Genomic DNA, 23,922 nt, shown 5'->3' with positions numbered 1-23,922 from the left:
ATAGGCTCCCCTACATAAGAAGTAGAACACTACCTACATCTACTTCTCCAGGACTCCAAAGAAAGAAAAAAATCCCACTGCCATAAAAAAGGAACCATCTACATTCTGATGCAGGAAAGAAAGAATGAGAAGAAAAGTTATCTCCATGGAAGATGGAAGAATTGTCCTGCTTCTGAGGGTCAGCCTAGCACAGGTGATACAACATTGGACTGGGACGGGGAAGACCTAAGTGACCAGATCATTTTGCCTCTGGAGTCTCAGTTGCCTCATCTGTAGAACAGGGGTAAAATCTGGCCTCAAGTAAAACCAGCAATGACGGTAATTCCCATTAACTTCATTGGACTGATATTTTCAGGGCATCTCAAGCTTTTCTACCAAATAGAGAAAGAGGAGGTACGCCCTTAGTGTTATAGGAAGCATAGCCAAAATACCTTCTGCAAGTGCTAAGGGTTTCTTTGACGTCTTCTTATATTAAAAAAAAAAAAATCATACAAATTTGGATTCTACTGCAAAGTCTATGTTTATTTACTTTATTTTTTTTTGCAGTACGCAGGCCTCTCACTGTTGTGGCCTCTCCTGATGCGGAGCACAGGCTCCGGACGCGCAGGCTCAGCGGCCATGGCTCACCGGCCTAGCCGCCCTGCGGCATGTGGGATCCTCCCAGACCGGGGCACGAACCCGTGTCCCCTGCATCGGCAGGTGGACTCTCAACCGCTGCGCCACCAGGGAAGCCCTATGTTTATTTTAATATAAAAATATTTTAAATTACTTTTGATCCGCCATGTGCTACCTGTTTTACCTTGGCCAAGTCATTTAACTTTTCAGCCAGTCTCCTCTGCTGTGAAATATGGATATTCGAAGCCCATGTGTTTTGAGAATTTGGTGAAATAATGCATATAAAATATGTGCACAGTGAATGGTCAATGAATGTCAGTTATTATTAGTATTAATTTTATTGTCGGTCTAATTATTTAATTTGCCTATGAATACACCTTTCTTTCTCTCAAGCAACGAATATTTGAGGGCTTACTGCGTGCCAAACAAAGTCTCTGCTGTGCCTCAAGGTGTCAGAAAGCTGTCTCCTATCTTTCCTGTAGCTTCCAGTTCCTTCTGTTATCTAGCCCTAGGCCCAGGAATTCTGGTTCCTGGTGTGAACAGCACAGTCTTATGTTATAGGACTAACACTGAGTCCAGTATCTGGGAGACATCAGATGCAGGGCTTAGTACAGGGGCAGCACTTAGACAATGTAGCCCAGGTCTCACTTTGTCAAAGGGCCTCAAAGTTAAATGATTGCTTCTGCCTCTAGATGAGGTTATATATTCAGTATATATATACCTGAAGTACACTCATCAGACAGCTTCGTAACTCACATCCCATGACCAGACCTCCCTGACTGTAAAGCCCTACGAATATTTGTTTGTAATCTTGTGAAAAGCGTAATTATTCTTCACTATACTTTTATGCCTTAGGAAGGAAGGGTGGCCCAGGGTTCCCTTGATCTCTGAGACCCTCTTAGAGGCTTTCAGCCTGGAGGTGAAGAGGGGCACTGGAGCACAAATTCTGGGAAGCAGTTTGCTGAATCCCCTGCTCCGTTGCTCCTGCCGAGATCTAGCCCAGAGCCTGGCACGGTGACCTCCATACATACCTGCTGACTGGCTATAGACAGGCCTGTGAAGCACCTGGTGCACCGTGGCTGCTTCACGGGCAAGAAGAGAACGGATTACTCAGGCCTAACCAACCACGACTCCAGAGATACAGCCCGTATAGCCAGCCCCGCCCACAGCACGTCAGAGAGACCTCAGGGATGTGCCAAGGGGCTGATGGGAATCCAGGCCCCTAACTAACCTCCTTTGGATCAGCTGGTTCCTCCAGGTGGGTTTCTGTTTTTGCCCTCCTTTGTAGCGGCTGTGGTTACTCTCATTTAATTCGCTTTGAAAAAGCAGCTTCCCTCTCTGCCTCAGGAAACCCAGGCCTCTGAGGCATCATGGCCTGCCAAGACAGAAAACTCTCCCTCAGCTGGGTAGCCGTTGGGACTAAAAGCCTTGGAGGAACTCTCTGCAAGTTGCCCTTCCTTATAAGGCACACATTCTTTGCCCAGCGACTCTCTTTTCCTGACTTCAAAGCACTTTTCCAGGACTAACACATGCCCTAGAGGCAAGGAGCCAACTCTGTGCTGCAGCCACCCCTTAATTTTGAGGCCCCACAGCCACCAGTGAGCACAGGGTCGCTGACTCAAAAAAGGAAAGATAACTCACTAGGTGACGGCTTCCACTCCATCCCCCAGCCCTCATCTCAATGAATTACTTCACTGACCCACAGAATACGGTTTCCCAGCCTAGAGAAACGTAGCTCGTGGCTCCTAAGAGTCGGGTCTTGGCTCTGCCTGAAAAACTCAAACACGCCCTTTCCCAACACCTGCAAATTCAGCTTCCGGTTGCTGAGTGCCAGTTACAGGCCAAGCGCTTTCCTTTTCCTGGGCTTTGGCTCACTAAAGGGTTACACGCTAAAGTCCCCACCCAATGCGCAGGAAACAACTTCCAGAGGCCAGCATGGATCAAGAAGGCCTTCTCTCATCCATCTGATAACTCCACCATCTGCTATCGCCCAAGCCGGCGTGTACAGGGACAATTTAGGCGAAGTTACTCTAGTTCACTTCCTGATTTGGTAACGCCTGGCATCACCTTTACTAAGGCAAATCCATGCCCCTCTCCTCGATGCGAAAATGGAAAAAGCATTCTGAGTCAATGAGACCCAAAATGACAAGGAAGATATTTACGGTAGAAGATCACAAATGCATTCGCTTTTCCTGAAACGAAGGGTGAATTCAAGTCCCCCTTCCCCCGCCCTTAGTCTTAATCACTACTCACCGGCGGCGTTTCCGCTAAGGCCCACCTATCAGAGGTTTCTGAGCGATGACTTAGACTCTTCGCGCAACCCGGAGGCACAGCCTCCCAGATTCCTTCCCCAACCCAGAGCTGCCCGAGTGCTGCAGTGTTTTGCTTTCAAGGCCGCGATTTGATTTGCCAGACAGCCTGCTAGTCAAAAGCTGGCAGGCATTTGGCGCAGGCGAGTGGCTGCGAGGAGGGGGTGGGCGGGACAGACCTCCGGCATTGGCTCCGCCGAGAAGCTTGCTTGAAGCGTAGGGGGAGAGCCTTGAGGAGGCGGCGCCCCGCAGGAGCTTTGCGCTCGCCTGGAGAGGGTCCCCTCTAGCGGCCACAGGAAAGACGTTGGAACAAAACTCCGCTCCCTCCTCGGGCTGTGTCGGGAAAGCTCCGATGACTTGCTCACTCCACTTGCCCTACAGGTGGGCAGCCTGCCAGGTGTCCTGCCTCCTTATCCTCAGAGCCCCCTCCCGGGCTTTGCTCCTGCTGTTGCCCCACCCCAAGCTCTCACCAGGTATTCAAATCCTACACATTTTTCAAGGCCCGGTTCCTCCCAAAGCCGCGGGGCATAAAAGTCTCTCCTTGCCTATCCTCCCGGAACACCTGTTGGCAGCACAGTATACCAACCCTCCCGGTACGTCCCCAGCTCAGCAATACTTAAGGTCCACCAGTAAGCCCAGCACTTGAATGCTTCCGTAATGTACAAGTGTAATAATTATAATTGCCTCGAGGATATATTGTACAACACAGGGAATATAGCCAATATTTTATAATAACTATAAATGGAGTATAAACCTTAAAAAATTGTGAATCACTATACCGTACACCTGTAACATATAATATTGTACAGCAACTATATTTCAATTTAAAAATTAAAATTTTAAAAAATGAGTTGTACTTAAAAAATAATTAATACGTGCATGGAGCGTCTGCTTTTTCACTCACGTGCATTTCATTTCAGATCCTCTCAACAACCCCCTGAGCGAGACATTGGGCTCATGCCCATTTTACAGGTGAAGACATGACATTTGGACAGAGACCTCGATGATGAGAAAGAGGCAGTTGTGGTTCAGACCCTGACACCAAGCGAACTCAGAGGGAACACCCGAGAGCAGGACGAGGTTGACATATTGTAGGAACTGCCCAAAGGACAGCGTGGCTGGTGCGAGATTTTTCTGGCGCGTGGGAAAGGGGAGCGGGACGGGCAAGGGACAGCTTATATGAAGATGTTTGGATTTCATCCTAAGTTTAAAGGCGAGCCCTTGGAGTGTTCTAAGAGAGCGAATGACAAGGTCACTGTGAGTGCTCTTAAGTGTGTAAAGAGGGGCTCCTGGAACACTACATGGCTGCCCTCGTATGTTGCCCGTTTCAGTCTTTTTTCTTTGCCTCTTATAAACAGGGCTTCGATGAATGTTAGTTCTTTTAGGTTTATTCCTTGAAGTAGGATTTCTGGTTGATCAAAAGTCTAAGGCTTTGGGTCTATCACAAGATTTCGGGGGGTTGCCTAGATAAGCCCTGTCACCCATCCTGACGTAGTTAACCCGAACCCTAAAATTCTGGCAGCTTCCCAGCGGTTTTTGAAATGCCTCTGATCATTGGCCAACAACTTTTCACGCTTAAGAAACGGAGGACACCATTGGTTCGAGTTCATCCGGAAGCGGGCAGAGGTGGAAGTTAGAACGTTTGGGCCTGTGGTTGCCATAGCGACAGGGAGGTTGACAGGCCAGATTCAGCCCTGGGGGACCCGACAAGGTAGGAAGATGTCCCTTTCGGGGGACGGATGCCAGGGTCGTGGGGAGGAGGACCCGGCGCACCGCATGGGACGCCCACTGAGACTGCCGCCTACCCGGTGCGTGCGGAATTCCGCTGCCGAGCTAGGTGGTGCCCTGAGGGCCGGAAGAAGCCACTGTTGGAGGTTCACCTCCCTGGAGGTGTGCCCTCAGAGTCCCCAGCTGAAAAGTGGTGATAATAACCAGGGCATCCCTTCCTCATAGAGCTCCGGTGAGGGGCGTGAGCATCTGACTCCCCTGCCTCAGCCCCGGCGAGTGGACAAACGTTTGGGGGCGTCTGGCAGCAGGTGGACCACAAAGAGCTAAATTCTAATCCCAGGTCCACTCCATCTCCTTCCCTGCTCGGGGCTTCGGTTTACCCATCTGTGAAACGAAAGGCTGTGATTGGAATCTAGAGGTCACTAGCCGGCAGCGGAAGTTTATTCCAGCTCTCCGACACACCTTCTCGGCTTCAGAAAAATATGAAATAGATTATTTACCCAAGATTGCTTTGAAAAATGTAAAATACTTCCAAGATGCACCATAGCATTGTAACTGAATCAATAAAAATCTCATACAGTCAAAACTACTCATGCAAGTCCCATAAAATTCCACATAAAGGTGACAGTATACATGAGGTAGTATATATTGATATACTTGTACAGTAAAATACATGCATAAATATATGAAATATGTGATAATACTATAAGATAAATAATAAGGGTTTTTTAAAACATAGAGATGGTAGAATGAAAACATGCCTACAGTTGTAGTTTTGTGAGTTAAATCTTTCTAGAATGTAGCTCCTAATGGAAAGAGTTGTATTTAATATTATGAGTACATCTATATACATTATGGATAAAATGTGTCTACTCCTAGTATTCATCCATTCAGTCCACAAATATTTATTGAGCAACTGCTATGTGCCAGGAAACAGACTGGGGATTCAGTGATGAACATCTTATTGATGAAGATCATAAAATAATATTTTACATATAAAATATGATGTTGGGTAGTGAAAAGTGCTTTGAGAAAAATAAGACAGGGTCAGGGACTAGAGAGAGATAGGTGGTGCTTCCGAAGAGAGAGTGGTCAAGGAAGTCATCCCAAAGGCAATTTGAGGAGAGGCCCAGATGAATCTGGTGACAGGGCCAGAGGATGGTACCCAGTATAAGGGAGGAATCCCCACGTTACAAGGGTATTGCAGAAGCTGAAGAGGTCCCTTGTGGAGAAGAGGATTAGTCTTTAGGTTGTGGGTTATGACAGCTGCCTTCAAATACCTGAAGAATAGTCATATAGAACAGTGGCTTTCAAACTTTTTGACTGTGACCCATGGGAAGAAATGCATTTTATATTGTGATCCAGCACACATACACATGCACATAAAAGCTTCACAAAAGACTACAAGCTATGACCTGCATTTCAAAACTCACCAATGTGGAAGAGGCGTGAGACTTATTCTGAGCTGATTCACGCAGGAACTTTCTAGCAGTTAGAACTACCCAACAGTGAACTGCCTCAGGAATTTTCAAACTGAGTTCTGGGGACCCCCAGCATCCTGTGAAAATTCAAGACAGCCTAAATATTTGCATAGGACTCTATTTGCATAGTACATTGTATAGGACTCTATGCAATGTCCTAATTTTTAAAAAAACAACCATACATACTCAAGGATAGTAAATGTCAACATTTAGCATGTTAACATTTAGTGTGTGCTACCTTAGAGGTTATTATAGTGGTTCAGAGCAAGCAGAAGTCAGACTTCCTGGGTTCAAAGCCTGATTCCACCTCTTACTTCTGGTGTGACCTTGAGTAAGTCACTTAACCCCTCCCTCTGAATTTCAATTTTCTCATCTGTAAAATGGGGCTAATACCTCACTGGATTATTGTAAGGGTTGCGTGAAGTATTCTATACAAGGCATTTAGGAGTGTAAGGGCTCAAGAAATGACAGCTATTATTTTAAGCTGTTAATACATTATCCCCGTGCATGTATTAAAATCTAATGTTAATAAAAGCCTACTGTAGGCTAGGCAGCATTAACTACTACTTGTGGATCATCGTATGTGATCCTCACAAGCAACTTGAGAGGAAGGTACTGTTACCAATCTCCCTTTATGGAAGAGGAAATGGATTTAAAAGGTCAAGTGACTCATCCAAATAAGAACTATTAAGTGGCAGAACCCAGGACTATTAACCTTGAACAGAGGACTGGATACTCTTGATCACTGCACTGGCCCTCACCTGGGAACTGCTTAAACATATGCTGTTGATTAGGAAGTTAGTATATCTTCATTGCTCTTTCTTAGACTCCAGGCCCATAACATCCTGTCATGAACAGTTATGCAAGCAAGTGCACCAGTGAGGCACATCTGCACGGTGCTCCATTCACACCTGGGCTGCACCTTCTCTCATCCTGGCTTCACAGGTATGCAGTAACAAGGCTGGAAAACATTATTAATAGTGTTGTCTTTGGGTGGTAGGAATATGGATTGTTTTTTTCAATCTTTTAAATTTATCTTTCCAAAAATTTGATGATATGTACATATAACCATTGTAATAGGAAGCTTAAACCTCTTCTAATTACTCATAACTCTAGCACACTAATGCATTTAAAAAATAACAACTTTATTGCAGCTAGGGAAGTAGATGGTTATTACTAAGACAACAACGCTGCACTGAGACGTGATAAGTGAATAGTGGCTGCTTTTATAGATCCTAAAAGGCATTCTTATACTAGAGTAGTGATTGTGTTGTGATCAATATTGACTTGTTTCTGTTGTTTTTGATTTCTTAATTTCTTTGAGTGTGTTGCCAATAATTATATTAAATATTAAGTTTTTAGTATAGATTGTCCACCATAAATGATTGAGAATTGCTGCTGTGAGGGTGATAGAATAAAGTGAAGAGTAAATACTGAAGGAGCAAAGGATTGGTAGAGCATAACATCATTTATTCAATCCTTCATTCCTTAGTATTTATAAATGATGTACGTTCCTTAGGAAAAAAGGTGAGCAAAATAAAACTCAAGTCTGTTCATGAAAGATTAACTTCTATGAAAATTAAATCATGCTCCTGCTGTTAACAACTGAAAAAACAGAGAAATATAGGAATCATGGTTTTTAGACATTGAACAACAGGGAGCCCAGTACTGTAATCCCTGAGAGGAGAAAAACAAGGTGAGCCCCACAATTGCTCCAGCTTAGTGCTGGGGGCAGTTTCTAGGCCACAGTTCAGGATGAGGGAAACCTCAGTTTCTGAGCTGGGGAGATAGAAATCAGAGTTCAGGGAGACCAAAGCAGCTGGAATTTACAGGGTAGAACACCATAAAGGACGGACCTGCACATAAAAAGTTCAGAAATAGGAAGAGAGTTCTCCTCAAGTCTTTGGCTGAGGAACGATGGGCACATGCATGAGAAGAAACTAAGACTGGGAAAGAACCACCAGAAAGCAGTAGGCTGAACAATTTCTGGGCCTTATACAGAATTGGGACTACTTCATGTTCCCATAAACCAGAATAGAGAGACACTGTATCAGATGAGGATTGATTGGGCAGAGTCTATAGAAATATCATGTCTTAGTAGTGGAGATAAATTATTCCTAGAATAAAAGCTGCTCTGGATTCACTATAACAAAGCTTAAAAAGCTGGAAAGGAGCATATGTGTCTGTAAGTTACTGGAAATTGTGCCAGAAAAAAAAATGCAACACTCTACAGAAATACTTCAAAATCCAGTACCCAACAGTGTAAAACTCACAATGTCCAGCGTCCAGTACAAAATTACTGGACATGAAAAATACAGGAAAATACGACATATATCCAAGAGAAAGAGCAGTCAATATTAGCAGTCCCAGAAATGACAGAGATCATAAAATTAGTAGAAAAGGGGCTTCCCTGGTGGCACAGTGGTTGAGAATCTGCCTGCCAATGCAGGGGACATGGGTTCGAGCCCTGGTCCGGGAAGATCCTACATGCCATGGAGCAACTAAGCCCATGCACCACAACTACTGAGACTGTGCTCTAGAGCCCTTGAGCCACCACTACTGAAGCCTGCACGCCTAGAGCCCATGCTTTGTAACAAGAGAAGCCACCGCAATGAGAAGTTCACACACTGCAATGAAGAGTAGCCCCCGCTTACCGCAACTAGAGAAAGCCCGTGTGCAGCAACAAAGACCCAATGCAGCCAAAAATAAATAAATTAAATAAATAAAATTTTAAAAATTCGTAGAAAAAGACATTAAAGCAGGTATTATAAACATGCTCAAATATGTAAAGGAAAACATGAACATAATGAAGATAAAAATGGAAAATATTTTTTAAAAGGACCCAAATGTAACTTCTAGAGATGAGAAATGCAATATTTGAAATAAAAATATAATAGATGGGATTAACAGCAGATTAGAAACTACAGAAGATCATTGAACTTAAAGGCAATATACACTCTCCAAATGAAAGTGGGGGGGAGGGGCAAGAACAGAATCTCAGTGATTGTGGGACAATATTAAGTAATCTATATACGTATACTTGTAGCTCCAGGAAAGAAGCCAGGGTGGGGAAAGGCTCAAAATTTTTTGAAAAAATAATGGCTGAATATTTTCCAAATTTGATGAAAACTATAAATCTGCAGATTCAGGAATTTCAATGAATCCAAAATAGTAAAAACATAAAGAAAATAATAAAATGATGCAAAGTCATCATCAAATTTCTGAATAAAAGTGATAAACAGAAAAACTTAAAAATAGTGGGTAAAAAAGATGTATTAGGACATAAGATAAGAATTACAGTGGATCACTTATCATAAACTATGCAAGTTAGGAGACAATGGAGTAATATATTTTAAAGTTGGGGAGAGGAGGGAAACTGTCAACACAGAATTCTATTACCAATAAAAATGACTAAGAAAATGAAAGGAAAAAAGATTATTTTAGGCAAACAAAAACCTAGAGAATGCATTATCAGAAGACTTTCACTACAAGAAATGTTAAAATAGGTTCTGCAGACAGAAGGAATATGATACCAGACAGAAGCTTAGATAAACCCAAAGAATTAACACTGACAATAGTAAATATAAAATACATTTTTTCTTATTTTAATCTCCTTAAAAAATGATTGACTGTTTAAATGAAAAATAACACGAGGGACTTCCCTGGTGGCAGCCAATGCAGGGGACATGAGTTCGATCCCTGGTCTGGGAAGATCCCACATGCCGCAGAGCAACTAAGCCCATGTGCCACAACTACTGAGACTGCACGCCACAACTATTGAGCCCACACACCGCAACTACTGAAGCCCGTGCACTCTAGGGCCCACATGTTGCAACTACTGAGCCCGTGTGCTGCATTATTGAAGCCTGCATGCCTAGAGCCCGAGTTCTGCAACAAGAGAAGCCACCGCAGTGAGAAGCCCGTGCACCACAACAAAGAGTAGTCCCCGTTCGCCGCAACTAGAGAAAGCCCACGCATAGCAACAAAGACCCAACGCAGCCAAAAACCGAATAAAATTAAAACAAGTCTTAAAAAAAAATAATAACATGAGATTCATAATATATGTAGAACTAAAATGTATCTCAACAAAAGTGTGGAATGTGGGAAATGGAAGTATACTATTGTAAAGTTCTTACGTTATATGTGAAGTGGTGTTTTTTTTTACTGTGATAAATTAAAGATGTAAACGCTAAACCTTAAAGCAACTGCTAAAAATAAAATAGGTATAGCTAATATATCAGCAATGAAGGTAAAATTGAATCATAAGAAATACTCATTTAATCCAAAAGAATGAAGGAAAAAAGGAACAAAGATCAAATAGGAGAATGATAGATTTAAATCCAACCATATAAATTTTTACATTAAATGTAAAAGTTTTACACACTCCAATTAAAAAGAGATAACCAGGGCTTCCCTGGTGGCTCAGTGGTGGAGAATCTGCCTGCTAATGCAGGGGACATGGGTTCGAGCCCTGGTCTGGGAGGATCCCACATGCTACGGAGCAACTAGGCCCATGAGCCACAACTACTGAGCCTGTGCATCTGGAGCCTGTGCTACGTAACAAGGGAGGCTGCAATAGTGAGAGGCCCACGCACCACGATGAAGAGTGGCCCCCACTTGCCACAACTAGAGAAAGCCCACGCACAGAAATGAAGACCCAACAAAGCAAAAATAAATAAATTAATTAATAAACTCCTACCCCCAACATCTTCTTAAAAAAAAAAGAGATAACCAGAACAGATTTTAAAAAACCAAGATCCAACTCAACTATATGTTACCTTTAACAAACCAACTTTAAATATAAAGACACGGATAGGTTAAAAGTAAAACGATGCAAAAAGATACAGTTTGCTAACAGTAGTCAAAAGAAAACTGGAGTGACTATATTAATATCAGAAAAAATAGACTTCAGAACAAGGAATATTACCAGGGATAAAGAGGGGCATTTCACAGTGATAAAGGGTTCAATTCCCCAAGAAGAGGTAAAAATTATAAATGTGCATGCACCAAGCAGTGCTTTAAAATACATGGAACAAAAACTGACAAAACTTAAAAAAGAAATAAACAAATTCACAATAATTTAGTGTGGGAGATTTCAACACTTTTCTCTCCATATTGAAAGAATGAATAAAGAGAAAATCAATAAGGATATAAAAGACTTGAACAACATTATCAACCAATTTGACCTAATTGACATTTTTTAAAAACCTCCATCCAATAACAACAGAAAAACTCAAAATCCCTCCAGCTACTTGGAAATTAAACAGCAGTCTTCCAAATAAACCATATGTCAAAAGATATTATATGAAAAATAGAAGCTAGTTTAGGAAGAAAATGAAGGCACAACATTTCAACATACATGTGATGCTGTTAAAACAGGGATTAAAGGAAAATTCACAGTATTAAATGCTTATATTAAGAAAGAAGAAAGGTCTAAATTCCTAGATTTAAGCTTCCACCTTAAAAAGCTAGAAAAAGAAGAGCAAATGAAGCCTAAAGTAAATAGAAAGAAGGAAATAATAATGGTAATAGTAGAAGTAAATGAAATAGAAATGGGAAAAAAATCAATGAAACCTCTTGCTGTTTTCTTTTGAAAAGATCCATAAACTTCTAGCCAGTCTTAACAAAAAGATATAAGATGCAAATTACCAATATCAGAAATGAAAGAGGGATATTACTACAGAACTTACAGACATAAAGGATAATAAGGGACTATTATGAACAACTTAATGCCCATAAATTACACGACAGAGATGAAATGGAAAATCTTCCTTGAAAGACACAAATTACCAAAGCTCATTCAAGAAGACATAGATAATCTGAAGACCCTATATCTAACAAGCAAATGGAGTTTGTCATTAAAAAACCTTCCCACTGGGCTTCCCTGGTAGCGCAGTGGTTGAGAGTCCACCTGCCGATTCAGGGGACACGGGTTCATGCCCCGGTCCGGGAAGATCCCACATGCCGCGGAGCGGCTGGGCCCGTGAGCTATGGCCGCTGAGCCTGCACGTCTGGAGCTTGTGCTCCGCAACAGGAGAGGCCACAACAGTGAGAGGCCCACGTACCGCAAAAAAACAAACAAACAAACAAAACATTCCCACTGAAAAAACTCCTGGCCCAAATGGCTTTACTCATAAATTCTATCAAAAAGTTAAGGAAGAAATAATACCAATTCTACACAAATTCTTCCAGAAAATAAAAGAGAAACTCATTTTATGAAGCCCGCATTACTCTGATACCAAAACCAAAGACATTACAAAAAAGAGAAAACTGCAGGCTAATATCTTTCATGAATGCAGATGCAAAAAAATCCTTGACAAAATTTTAGTAAATTGAATTCAGCAATATACAAAATTGGTAGTATATCATGATCAAGTAGAATTTATTCCAGAAATACTAGGTTGTTTTAACATTTGAAAATCAATCAATATAATCCCATTAGAATACTCAAAAAGAATAATAATGTGATCATTTCCATAGATGCAGAAAAAGTATTTGATAAAATTCAACACCTGTTCCTGTTAAAAACTCTGAAGAAACTAGAATTGGAAGTGATAAAATGCTTTTATAAGAAAACCTACAGGGCTTGGCTTCCCTGGTGGCGTAGTGGTTGAGAGTCCGCCTGCCGATGCAGGGGACACGGGTTCGTGCCCCAGTCTGGGAAGATCCCACATGCTGCGGAGCGGCTGGGCCCATGAGCCATGGCCACTGAGCCTGCGCGTCCGGAGCCTGTGCTCTGCAACAGGAGAGGCCACAACAGTGAGAGGCCTGCGGACCGCAAAAAAAATTAAAAAAGAAATTAAAAAAGAAAGAAAAAAGAAAACCTACAATTAGCATCGTCATACTTAATGTTGAAAATAATTGGAGAAATATACCACATTAATGGATCATAACACTCGACAAAGTTAAGATATTAATTCTCTCTAAATTGTTTTATAGGTTCAGTGCAATCCCAATTCAAATCCAAAGAGGTTTTTCGGTAGAAATTGACCTGCTAGTTGTATAAATTGCATGGTAATTTGAAAGAGCTTATAAGGGCCAGTACCAATGGTTCCCAGAGGGGGAGTGTGTTGGGGGGGTGGGGGAGGTGAAATGTGTGAAGGGCATCGCCTGTATGGTGATGGATGGTAACTAGACCTGTGGTGGTGATCATTTTGTAGCCTACACAGGTGTCAAATTACAATTCTGTACTCCTGAAACTTATATAATAATAACTTTAAAAAGAACTAGTATACTCAAAATAATTTTGAAAGTGAAGAACAAAGTTGCAACTACCTTGATTTCAAAACCTATAAAGCCAAGATAGTGCACTGTTGGTATAAGGGTATACATATAGGTCAAAAGAACAGAATTCTTGGACTTTTGATGACTATGCCAAAATAATTCAATAGAGAAAAGGATATTCTTTTCAACAAATGGTGCTAGAACAATTGAATATTTAAATGCAATAAAATAAACCTGACCTATATCTCATGCCAAATATAAAATTTAATTCAGAATGAATCTTAGACCTAAGCATAATAGCTAAAAGCATAAAACTTATAGAAGAAAACATAGGAGAAAATATTTGTGACCTTGAGTTAGGCAAAGATTTCTTAGACAAGACAAAAAATAATCACAAACCATAAAAAAAATCGATAAATTCGACCTGATCAAGATGAAGACTTCTGCTTTTGAAAAGACACTGTTAAGAAAATGAAAAGGCAAGCCTCAGACTGGGAGCAGATATTTCTAAAACACATATATGATAAAGGGCTTGTATCCAGAATATATTAAGAACTTCTATAACTCAATAGTGAGATAACCCAATTGTTTAAAAAATAGTCAAGATTTGAACAGACACTTCACCAAAGGAGGTAAACAAATGGCAAATAAGCACATGAAAATATACAAATTAAAATGACAATGAGATACCACTATACAATCACGGGAATGCCTAAAATTAGTAAGACTTACCAAATGTGTTGGTGAGAATGTGTAGCAACTGGAACAAATTATTGATACACGCTACCACACAGGAGAATCTCAAAAGCACTGTGTTAAGTGAAAAAAAAAGACACAAAACAGTATATATACTGTATGATTACACATATATGACATTCTAGAAAAGGCAACTATTGTGACAGAAAGAAAAGCAGTGGTTTCCAGATGCCAGGGTTAGGAGGGTATTGACTGCAAAGAGACATAGGGAGCTTTGGGGAGGCGGAGGATGGATATAGTTATATCTTAATTGTTGTGGTATTTTACACAATTGTAAACACTTGCCAAAACTTAAAAATGTACACTTTGAACCAATGAATTATATTGTATGTAAATTATCTCAGTAGAAATAAATTTATAAAATTCAAGCCTACAGGAGCTCTGTAAGCAACATCAACAGAGACCACTTACAGAGTTCCTACTACAAGCAGTGCAATGTGTTTGGGATTTGGGGTTGTGGAACTTGGTAAATCTCAGCCTCTACCCACAAGATTTCTCAGTTTATCTTGCAGATACAACAGAACCCAATCAACATACTTACCAAGATTGTGAAGTGATCCCTACAAATGCTGTATTTTGCTGTTTCAGGTGCTTAGAAGAACACGCAGTCAAGTTTTTCATCAAACACGTGGAATATATCACAGAACTTTGCTAAGATGGACAACTCCATGCAAAAAGACCAACACTCTGGCAAAAAATATTCCAGAAAGACTGACAAAGTACAGAAAGGTCTAGTGAATTTTATAACAGAGGTCTTTGGGGACGAGAGCTCCTGACATATGTTCATTTTAGTACATAAGAGCAAATTTTAGGGGGATATAGTAAATCCTGGGTTATACCCACAAGGCCACTCTTAAGTATATCAGATAGATTGCTTTGGTCATTCTCCCACTGCCTCTAGGGTGATGATTGGGAAGAAACTATGAGAAGAAAGGATGGTGGTGGGGGGGAGAAGGAGGAAGAGATCTTACTTTATTTCCTAAAACTTAACCCAAGCCCCCATTCTGCCAGGTTGTTGGAAAGTTCAACTCCAGCCATTACTGGCACAAATGCTATTCCTCCTTATTTCAAGTTTTGGACCTTTCTTAGTAGAAAAAGGTGATGTGACGATGGGAGTCTGGGTGAGGGAGGGGAGAGGTACTCAGATCATGGGTCACCCATCCAGACAGGTGAGAGCTCCACTGTCTCAGCCCATGTATTCCTTTGCTTTTGTTAGTATGCACTAATCCGGGACTACCTCTGGGCTTGGGGAATCATTGCTGGAAACTTCGTTCCAAGATCCTCACTCACTCCACTGCTTTTTCTTTTAGGGGTATTACCACCTCCCTGGTGAGCCTCTAGAGTCCCTGCTGCTCTCAAACCCACAGCTGGACCTCTCTTTCTTCCTCCCACCTTTTGATTTAGTGCTCTCTCTTTTTCTTTAATACTTTTAAATTGAAGCTTAATATATATTCAGAAAACAAATCATAATTGTACAGCTTAATGAATATTCACAAAGAAACCACCACCTATGGAATCACTTCTCAGACCCCGCGGTAAACACCAGCATCCCAGAAGCACTTGTCTTGTCCCTTCCTGGGCATTATCCCCCTTCTCTGCAAATGTAAACACTACGGCTATCCTGACTTCTAATATCATTAATTACTTTAGTCTGTTTTGAACTTTATATAAATTGGAATCATACAATATGAACTCTTTTCTCTCAGGCTTATTTATCTCATGTTTGAGAGATTTAACTTCATGTTTCATGTATCAGTGATTAGTTCATTTTCATTGCCGTAAAATGGCATAGCATTCTTTGTTCTAATGTACCACAATTAGTTTATCCATTATACTATTGCAGGACATCTGGATTGTTTCCTGTCTTGAGGCACTATGACTAAAAGCTTTTATGACTATTCTTGTTCATGTCTTTTGGGACATGTATGTATACATTCCTTGGGTCTATACCTAGGAGAATTGCTGGGTCACAGAGTGTGTCTATGATCAGCTCAGTTGATACCACTAGTTCTCCAAAGTGCGCGTGCCAATTTTACTTACTTAGAAGCAATGTATGATCATCCCAGTTGCTCTACATCCTCACCAACACTTTTAGCTCATCAGGGTTTTAATTTGCATCGTCCTTTGATCAAAAAGATTGAGCACTTTTTCATGTGTTGGCTGACTTTTAGGATATTCTCTTTGGAGAAGTGACTGTTCCCGTTTTTTACCCATTTTTTCTATTGGGTTTTTCTTTTCTTAGGAGTTCTTGAAAACATTCTAGAAATGTATCCGTTCGTTGGCTATAGGTAAAGTAAATATCTTCCCTCCGTCTGTGACTTTCCTTTACATTCTCTTAATGGTGTGCTAATGAAGAGAAGCTCTTGATTTTACTATAGGCCATTTTATCAATATTTTCCCTTATAGTTAGTGTATAATGTCTGTCCTATTTAAGAAATCTTTGCCTATCCCAAAATAATTTCTTCTAATAACTGTATTATTTTATCTTTCACGTCTAGACCTACGATTCACTTGGAATTGTTTGTGTGTATGGTATGAAGACGTCCAAATCTATTGTTTTCAGTATGTATATCCAATCGCCCAGCACCATTTATTGAAAGAGCGTTCTTTTTCTGCTACTCCGCAGTGCTATCATTGTTGTAAATCATGTCTATGTATATGCAGGTCTGCTTCCGGATTCTTTATGCTGTTCAAATACCACCTTTAATTACTGTAACTCTATAACAAGTTTTTTTCTTATCTAGTATAAGTCCTTCAGCTATGTACTATGTTTATCTTGGCTACTCTTGGCCACACTGAATTTCCGTATAAATTTTAGAATCATCCCATTAATGTCCTAAAAAAATCTTTACTGTCATTTTGATTTAGATTGCATTGATTCTAGACATCAAGTTGGGGATAATTTACATCTTTACAATATTGAGTTCTCCAATCCATGTGTATCCTTTCTTTTATTTTCTTAAATTTTTCTCGATAATGTTTTATAGTTTTCTATGTAGAGGCCTTGCATATCTTCTATATATCTATTCTAGGCATTTGATTTTTATGCTGTTGTAAATGGTACTATTTTTATTTCATTTTCTAATTGTTTGCTGCTGGCATAGAAATAAAATTAATTGATTTTTGTATATTGACGTTGCTAAATTCAGTTATTACCTCTAATAGGTTATCTATAGATTCTTCTGAAATTTCTCCATATACAATCTTGTCTATGAATAATGACAGCTTTATTTCCTTCCTTTCTGATCTATGTATTTTTATTTATTTTTCTTGGCCTTTGTACAGGTTAGAGTTCTTCAGTACAATGTTGAACAGAAGTATGAAAGCCGTCAACCTGGTTTTGTTCTCTATCTCAAGAGAAAGCTTTCAGTAACATGTTTGGTGTAGACTTTTGTGATAGATACCTTTTATCAGATTAAGGAAATTTGCTTCTATTTCTAGTTTGCTAGGGTTTTCTTTTAATCATAAAAGAACACTGAATTTTACAAAGTGCTTTCTCCATCTACTAAACAGACACTTTACCAAAAAAAAAAAAAAAAAAAGATAAACAGGTAGCAAATAGCATATGAAGAGATGCTCAACATCATTAGTCACTAGAGATATGCAAATTAAAGTCACAATGAGATACCACTACACATCTAATGGGATGGCTGGAATTAAAAAGACTGCCCATGGGACTTCCCTGGTGGCGCAGTGGTTAAGAATCTGCCTGCCAATGCAGGGGACATGGGTTCGAGCCCTGGTCCGGGAAGATCCCACATGCCGTGGAGCAACTAAGCCCGTGCGCCACAACTACTGAGCCTGTGCTCTAGAGCCCGCGAGCCACAACTATTGAGCCTATGAGCCACTACTACTGAAGCCCATGCACCGAGAGCCCGTGCTCCGCAAAAAGAGAAACCACTGCAATGAGAAGCCCGCGCGCTGCCACGAAGAGTAGCCCCTGCTCGCCGCAACTAGAGAAAGCCCGCGTGCAGCAACAAAGACCCAACACGGCCAAAAATAAATAAATTATTTTTTTAAAAAAAGACTGCCCATTGTTGTTGAGGATGGGAAGTAACAGTAAGTCTCACACACTAATAGTGGAGATACACAAAGATACCACAACTTTGGAGAAGGGTTTGGAAGTTTCTCGAAAAAGTTAAAGTATGATCCAGCCATTCCTCTCCTAGGTATCTACCCAAGAGAAATGAAAACTTATGTCCATTTTAAGACTTGGGATTGAATGTTGTTAATAGCTTTACTTGTAATACTTCCAATCTAGAAACAATTCAAATTTTCATCAACAATGGATAAAAAATTGTCACATTTCTATACAATGGAATGCCACTCAGCAATAAAAAACAATGAAGTATTGATACTTGAACAACACGGATGAATCTCAAAATAACTGTGCTCAGTGAAAGAAACCAGACAAAAAAGAGTACATATTGTATGACTCCGTTCTGCCTCTGTTGACATGACCATATAGTTTTTCTTTTTTAGTTTGTCAATATGGTGAATTACATTGATTGTCAAATGTTAACCTATCTTTGGATCACCGGGATAAACCTCATTTCATCTTGATGTGTTATCTTTTTTATATATTGTTGAGTTTAATTTGCTAACATTTTTATAAGAATTTCTGCGTGTATATTTATGAGGGTTAATGATCTATAGTGATTCCCTCTCACCTTCTGTAATGACTCTGTCTGGCTTTGGTAACACGGTAGTAACTGGCCTCATAGAATGATTTGGGAAATGTCTTTTTCTCTTCCGTTTTCTAGGATAGATTGTATAGAATTGATAGGTGGAGTGTTCTAGAAATGTCAGTTAGGTCAAGTTAGGTAATAGTATTGTTCAAGTCGTGCATGTCTATTGATCTTCTATCTACTTGGTTAAATTATTGAGGGAGGGATTTTGAAATCTCTGACAATTTTTGTGGAATCTTCTATTTCTTCGTGCAGTTCTATCCGTTTTTATTACCTGTATTTTGAATTTCTTGTTATTGAGTATATCAGTGCTTAGAATTGTTATATTCTCTTGAGGAATTGGCCGCTTTATCATTATGAAATTACCTTCTTTATTGCAGGTAATATTTTTTGCTCTGCAATCTGCTCTGTCTGATATTAATACCTGGCTTTCTTTTGATAGCATAGTGTATCTTTTCCCCATACTTTTACTTTTAACCTGTTCCTGGGTTTATATTGAGTATATTTCTTGTAGACATCATGTAGTTAGGTCTTTCTTTTCTATCCAATCCAACCATCTCTGTCTTGTAATTGGGATGTTTAGACTATTTAAATTAAATGTGATTATTGGTGTGTGAGTTTAAGCCTACCATCTATCTATTTGCTTTCTATTTGTCCCATCTGTTCTTTATTTACATTTTCTGGATTCTTTTGTATTGAATATTTTTGTGTTTCTATTTTGTCTACTTTGTTGGCGTTTTAGGAATAACTCTTTGCAGTGTTTTCTTCGTGGTTGCTTTAGAGCAAGGGTTGGCAAACTTTGGCCCTTGGGCCTAATCTGACCTGTTGCCTGTTTCTATAAATAAAATTTTATTGGAACATAGTTACCTCTATTTGTTTATGTGTTGTCTGTGGCTCCTTCACTCTATAATGGCAGAGCTGAATGGTTGCAACAGAGACAATATAGCCTGCAAAACCTTAAATATTTACTATCTGGCCCTTTATAGAACAAGTTTGCTGATCTGTACTACAGAGTTTATAATATACATCTTTAATTTTATCACATTCTACCATCAAGTGATATTATTATACTTTACATATAGTAGAAGAACCTTACAACTGTATATTTTTATTTTTTCTTTCCTTGCCTTTGCACTGTTGCTGTCAAACATCTTACTTCTACATACGTTATAAATGCCACAATAGAGTTATTATTTTTGCTTTAAATAGTCAGTTATTTAAAAAATGATTTAACTTTTATGTTTATATCTAAATGCATCAATTTATACTCAGGGTTCTACATTTTACATTTACCTACATATTTACTAGTTCCAGAGCTCTTCATTCCTTTATGTAGATCCAGATTTCCAACCGGTATCATTTTTCTCTTGCCTGAAGGACTCCCTCCATTTCTTGTAGTTCCAGGTTACTGGTGATTAATTCTTTTAGTTTTTGTATATCTTCAAAAGTCTTTATCTTGCTTTCATCTTTGAGAGATATTTTTACAGGGTACAGGATTCTAGGCCGATAGTTTTTCCCTTCTGGTACCTTAACAGACGTTGTTTCTGATGGTCATCTGCTGTTATATTTGTTGCTTTGTGTGTCTTTTTTTCTCTGCCTGATTTTATGACTTCCTATCACTTTAAAAAGGCAGTTTGATGGGGACTTCCCTTGGCAGTCCAGTGGTTAGGACTCTGTGCTTCCACTGCAGGGGGCACGGGTTCGATCTCTGGTCAGGGAACTGGGATCCCCACATGCTACAGTGGTGAGGCCAAAAACTTTTAAAAAATAAATTAAAAGTAAAAACACAGAAAGCAATTTGATTATTATGTGCCTTGGTGGAGTTAAATTCCTGTTTTCATGTGCTTGAGTTTCACTGCCTTTCTTTGATCTGCAGGTTTATGTTTTTTTAAATCAAATCTGGAAAATTCCAGCCACTTTTTTCTTGAAAGATTTTTTTCTATTTCCTCTCTCCCACCTCTCTTCTTTGGAACGTATATTAGGTTCCTTGAAGTTTTCACAAAGCTCACTGATACTCTGTATTTTTTAGTCCTTTTTCTCTCTGTGTTTTGAATGGTTTGTATTTCAATGTCTTCAAGTTCACTAGTCTTTTTTCTGCAGTGTCTAGTGTATTTTTAATCTCAGACTTTTTAGTTTTCATCTGTAGAAGTTTGATTTGGATCTTCTTTATATCTTCCATGCACCTACTTAATAAGTTCAATCTTTTTTCCAGCTTCTTGAACATATCAAATGCAATTATTATTGTAATGTAATGTTCTTGTATTCTATCATCTATATCATTTCTGAGTTGGATTTGATCGATTGTTTATTTTCTCCTCATTGTGAATTGTATTTTTTCCCTTCTTTGTATGCCCATTAATTTTTTATCAAATGCCAGTTATTTTTACCTGTTGGGTGCTGTATATTTTAGTAGTCCTATGAATTCTTGTGCTTCGTTCTGGGATGCAGTTAAGTTACTTGGGAAGTCTGATCTTTTCAAGTCTTGCTTTTAAGCTTTGTTAGCTGGAACCAGAGAAGCATTTAGCCTGGGGGTAATTTTACCCTATTTCTGAGGCGAAACCCTTCTGCATATTCTCCTTGTGTCCCATGAATTATGAGGTTTTCCACTCTGACTTGTGGGAACAGGAGCTATTCCTGTTCCCAGTGTTCAGATATTGTTTACCCTAACTTTTTCAGGTGAATCTTTCCCCAGCCTTGGGGAGTTTTCTCACATGCCTGGGCTGATTGATACTCAGGAAACTACTTGAGGGGAACCTAGTGCACATCTCCGGAACTCTTTCTCTGTCTAGCTCTCTTTGCTCTGGTTCTCTGCACCATTCACTGGAAGGAATGTAAAAGGGGGAGTTTGTATATCATTTATACATCACAACCCAGACATGTAGAGTTTTAACTTGATTTCCTATAAATGATCCTTCTGCTTTTTCACCCCAAGTCTGCTCAGAAACCTAACCTTGCACTTGTGTTGCACTGTGTCCTGAAGAATGAGAGCGAGCCCCACTCTGCTCTGGGATTCCCTGACCTCTCTGTATCTTTACGGTGCTTCGCTGATCTGTGATTCTGGGCTGAGGATGAGTGAGGACTCTTGCTCTGTCCCCCTGCCTGGCTCTCTTCCAAGGCTGCTCCAAATGGTTTTGTGTCCCCTTCCTCCTTGGCAAGAACGCCTTTCCTGTCGGATCCTTCCTCTTCCCTTGATAATATGCTTCAGCTGTGTGACCAAGTCTCACTAGTTTAAGAGCTGGAGGTGCTTGGGAAGGTGGGGTGGACGGCGGGGCGGGAACCAATAAATTACCAAGAGGGTCTTTAAAAAAAAACAACCCAGTTTCATGTTTATCTCTTGTCAAAAGGCAAGTTCCTCTTTTTATTCCATTTAAAATAAAATGTTAACAGCTCTCTGTTTTGTGCATTCGTCAGTTCTGTGTTTTGTGCTATTTTTTATTCTATTTTTGTCGTTTAGGTTTTACTGCTGTGTATCCAACACAATCCTCCATTCCTTTAAAATATCAGCCTTCCAGAATTCCAGTATCAGAAAAAAAAGGATTTAATAGTCAAGCCAAGAGGTTTTACCATAAAAAGGTAATGGCGCGCCTCTCGGCGTTTTCGTTAAAATCAAATGTAGTAGTTGTTTGTATCAGTTTAGCCTGTGGTATGTTTTGTGTCGAAAAGTAACACATTAAATGAGTTTTTAAAACCGTGGGGAAAAAAGAAAAAAGGTAATGGCGTTGTCTTAGAGATGCTTTACTTTTAGTCTGGATTTTAGCCTTAGGGGACAGGCACGCGAGTCTGGCTGGTGCGTCTCTCTCTGTGACCAGTAGAGGGCAGTGTCATCCAAGGAGCTGCAGCACCCTCTCCAGCTGTGCGCTCTGACTGGGCTGTAGGAATGAGCTGGAAAGATATTAAATCCACTGGAAAACATGTCTGGACTTATGGGGCCACACTGAAACCAAACATTTCTTTCACAAGAAATGTATTTTAAAAATTACTATAAAAATCAAAACTGCAAAAATCCCAGACGTATGAAGTAAAAGATAAAAATTCTTTCCTCCCCCCTCCCCCCAGCCTCACTCAAAACATGACAGGAAGAACAAGACTTTCTTCAAATAACATAAAAGGAAAAATAAACGAGTCTAATAAACGTAAAATTACCTTTGTGATGACACCCCCGTCTTTTTTAAGCTTCCTTTGACAATGTGTTAGAACTGTTCCTGCATTTCCCCCTTCCTTACCCTCTTCCCCAAATATCTGTGTCTCTTTTTCTCTTTGATCTGGAACGTTCTGCTTGGGTCCTGGTGGGTCCTCACCTAACTTCTGTAATTTCACCGGCTGACAGCCCAGGTCTGATGTTCTCCCCTCTCACCAGCAGGGGACGGAAGCAACTCACAGACGCAAGAGTCTTTTAACATCTTCATTCCTTTATTCGTTTAACTAGGACCTTTAGAATAACATTCTTTTGGAGGAGTCATCATGTCAGTTACCTTTTGCTGCATTCTAAAAATGTTTTTCATCCTACCCCCTCGCCAAGATGGCGAGAGGGGATGGGGAGATCTGGGTCCTGAAGCCAGGTGAGTCCTCGGCAAGCCCCTGTGCCCCTTGGCCTGTTTCTTCCTTTGTAAACAAGAGCGCTGAGCTAGAGAATGTTTAAGTTCCCTCCACTTCTGATATTTTAGGATTCCGAGAAAGCAAATAGTAAAGAATATAGTGTGTGTGTACACACACACATATATTTTTAATTACTTGCATGTTTTCTCCAACGGTGATAAATAAGCTATCCGCTCAGGTGTTTCCTCTCTATGTTTTAACTGTCCATCTGTCTCTCTGTCTGTTTTTTGTCTGGTTTTCCATTTGTCAATTTACCGACAGTATACTGTCCATCTCTCAGATATCTGCAGCCGACCTCCAATAAAAATAATGACAGCCACCATTTACCAATCCCTACTATGCATGAAACCAGTTTTAGACCGTATTTCTAATCCTCTGAACAATGCTAAGAGGAAGCGTTTATACCTTAATTTAACAGAAGAGGAAACCCGGGCTTAGGGAAGTTAAATGACTGACCCACCCGAGGTCTCACAATGCAGGGTTTGACACATAAGAGGCCCCACATGAATATCTGCTGAATCAACG

General features: G+C 40.1%; 2 protein-coding genes across 7 annotated transcripts in view; one reads left to right on the top strand and one right to left on the bottom strand.

The window, feature by feature from the left end:
• Positions 1-2,984, bottom strand: part of NIPAL3 (NIPA like domain containing 3) — a 51,794-nt gene extending 48,810 nt beyond the window's left edge. For 2 of the 6 annotated variants that reach the window (XM_024766660.1, XM_024766661.1), the window contains exon 1: positions 2,869-2,967. The gene's annotated coding sequence lies outside the window, so the exon portion shown is untranslated. Of the gene's footprint in view, positions 1-1,846; positions 1,991-2,682; positions 2,819-2,868 lie in introns of those variants that run through there. The other 4 variants (XM_024766657.1, XM_024766659.1, XM_024766658.1 and 1 more) reach the window with 4 other exon arrangements.
• Positions 2,985-4,564: 1,580 nt separating this feature from the next.
• STPG1 (sperm tail PG-rich repeat containing 1) overlaps positions 4,565-23,922 on the top strand; it is a 50,720-nt gene continuing 31,362 nt past the window's right edge. Inside the window, exons 1-4 of the mRNA XM_024766848.1 lie at positions 4,565-4,635; positions 6,960-7,078; positions 14,702-14,842; positions 22,256-22,374. Of these exons, the coding sequence (XP_024622616.1) occupies positions 14,770-14,842; positions 22,256-22,374 (192 nt within the window). The 5' untranslated portion in view covers positions 4,565-4,635; positions 6,960-7,078; positions 14,702-14,769. The remainder of the gene's footprint in view (positions 4,636-6,959; positions 7,079-14,701; positions 14,843-22,255; positions 22,375-23,922) is intronic.

Source organism: Neophocaena asiaeorientalis, unplaced genomic scaffold, assembly GCF_003031525.2.
Source record: "Neophocaena asiaeorientalis asiaeorientalis breed wild unplaced genomic scaffold, Neophocaena_asiaeorientalis_V1.1 scaffold79, whole genome shotgun sequence".
In the NCBI taxonomy this organism is placed as follows: Eukaryota; Metazoa; Chordata; class Mammalia; order Artiodactyla; family Phocoenidae; genus Neophocaena; species Neophocaena asiaeorientalis.
This window is presented reverse-complemented; position numbering and strand designations above follow the sequence as displayed.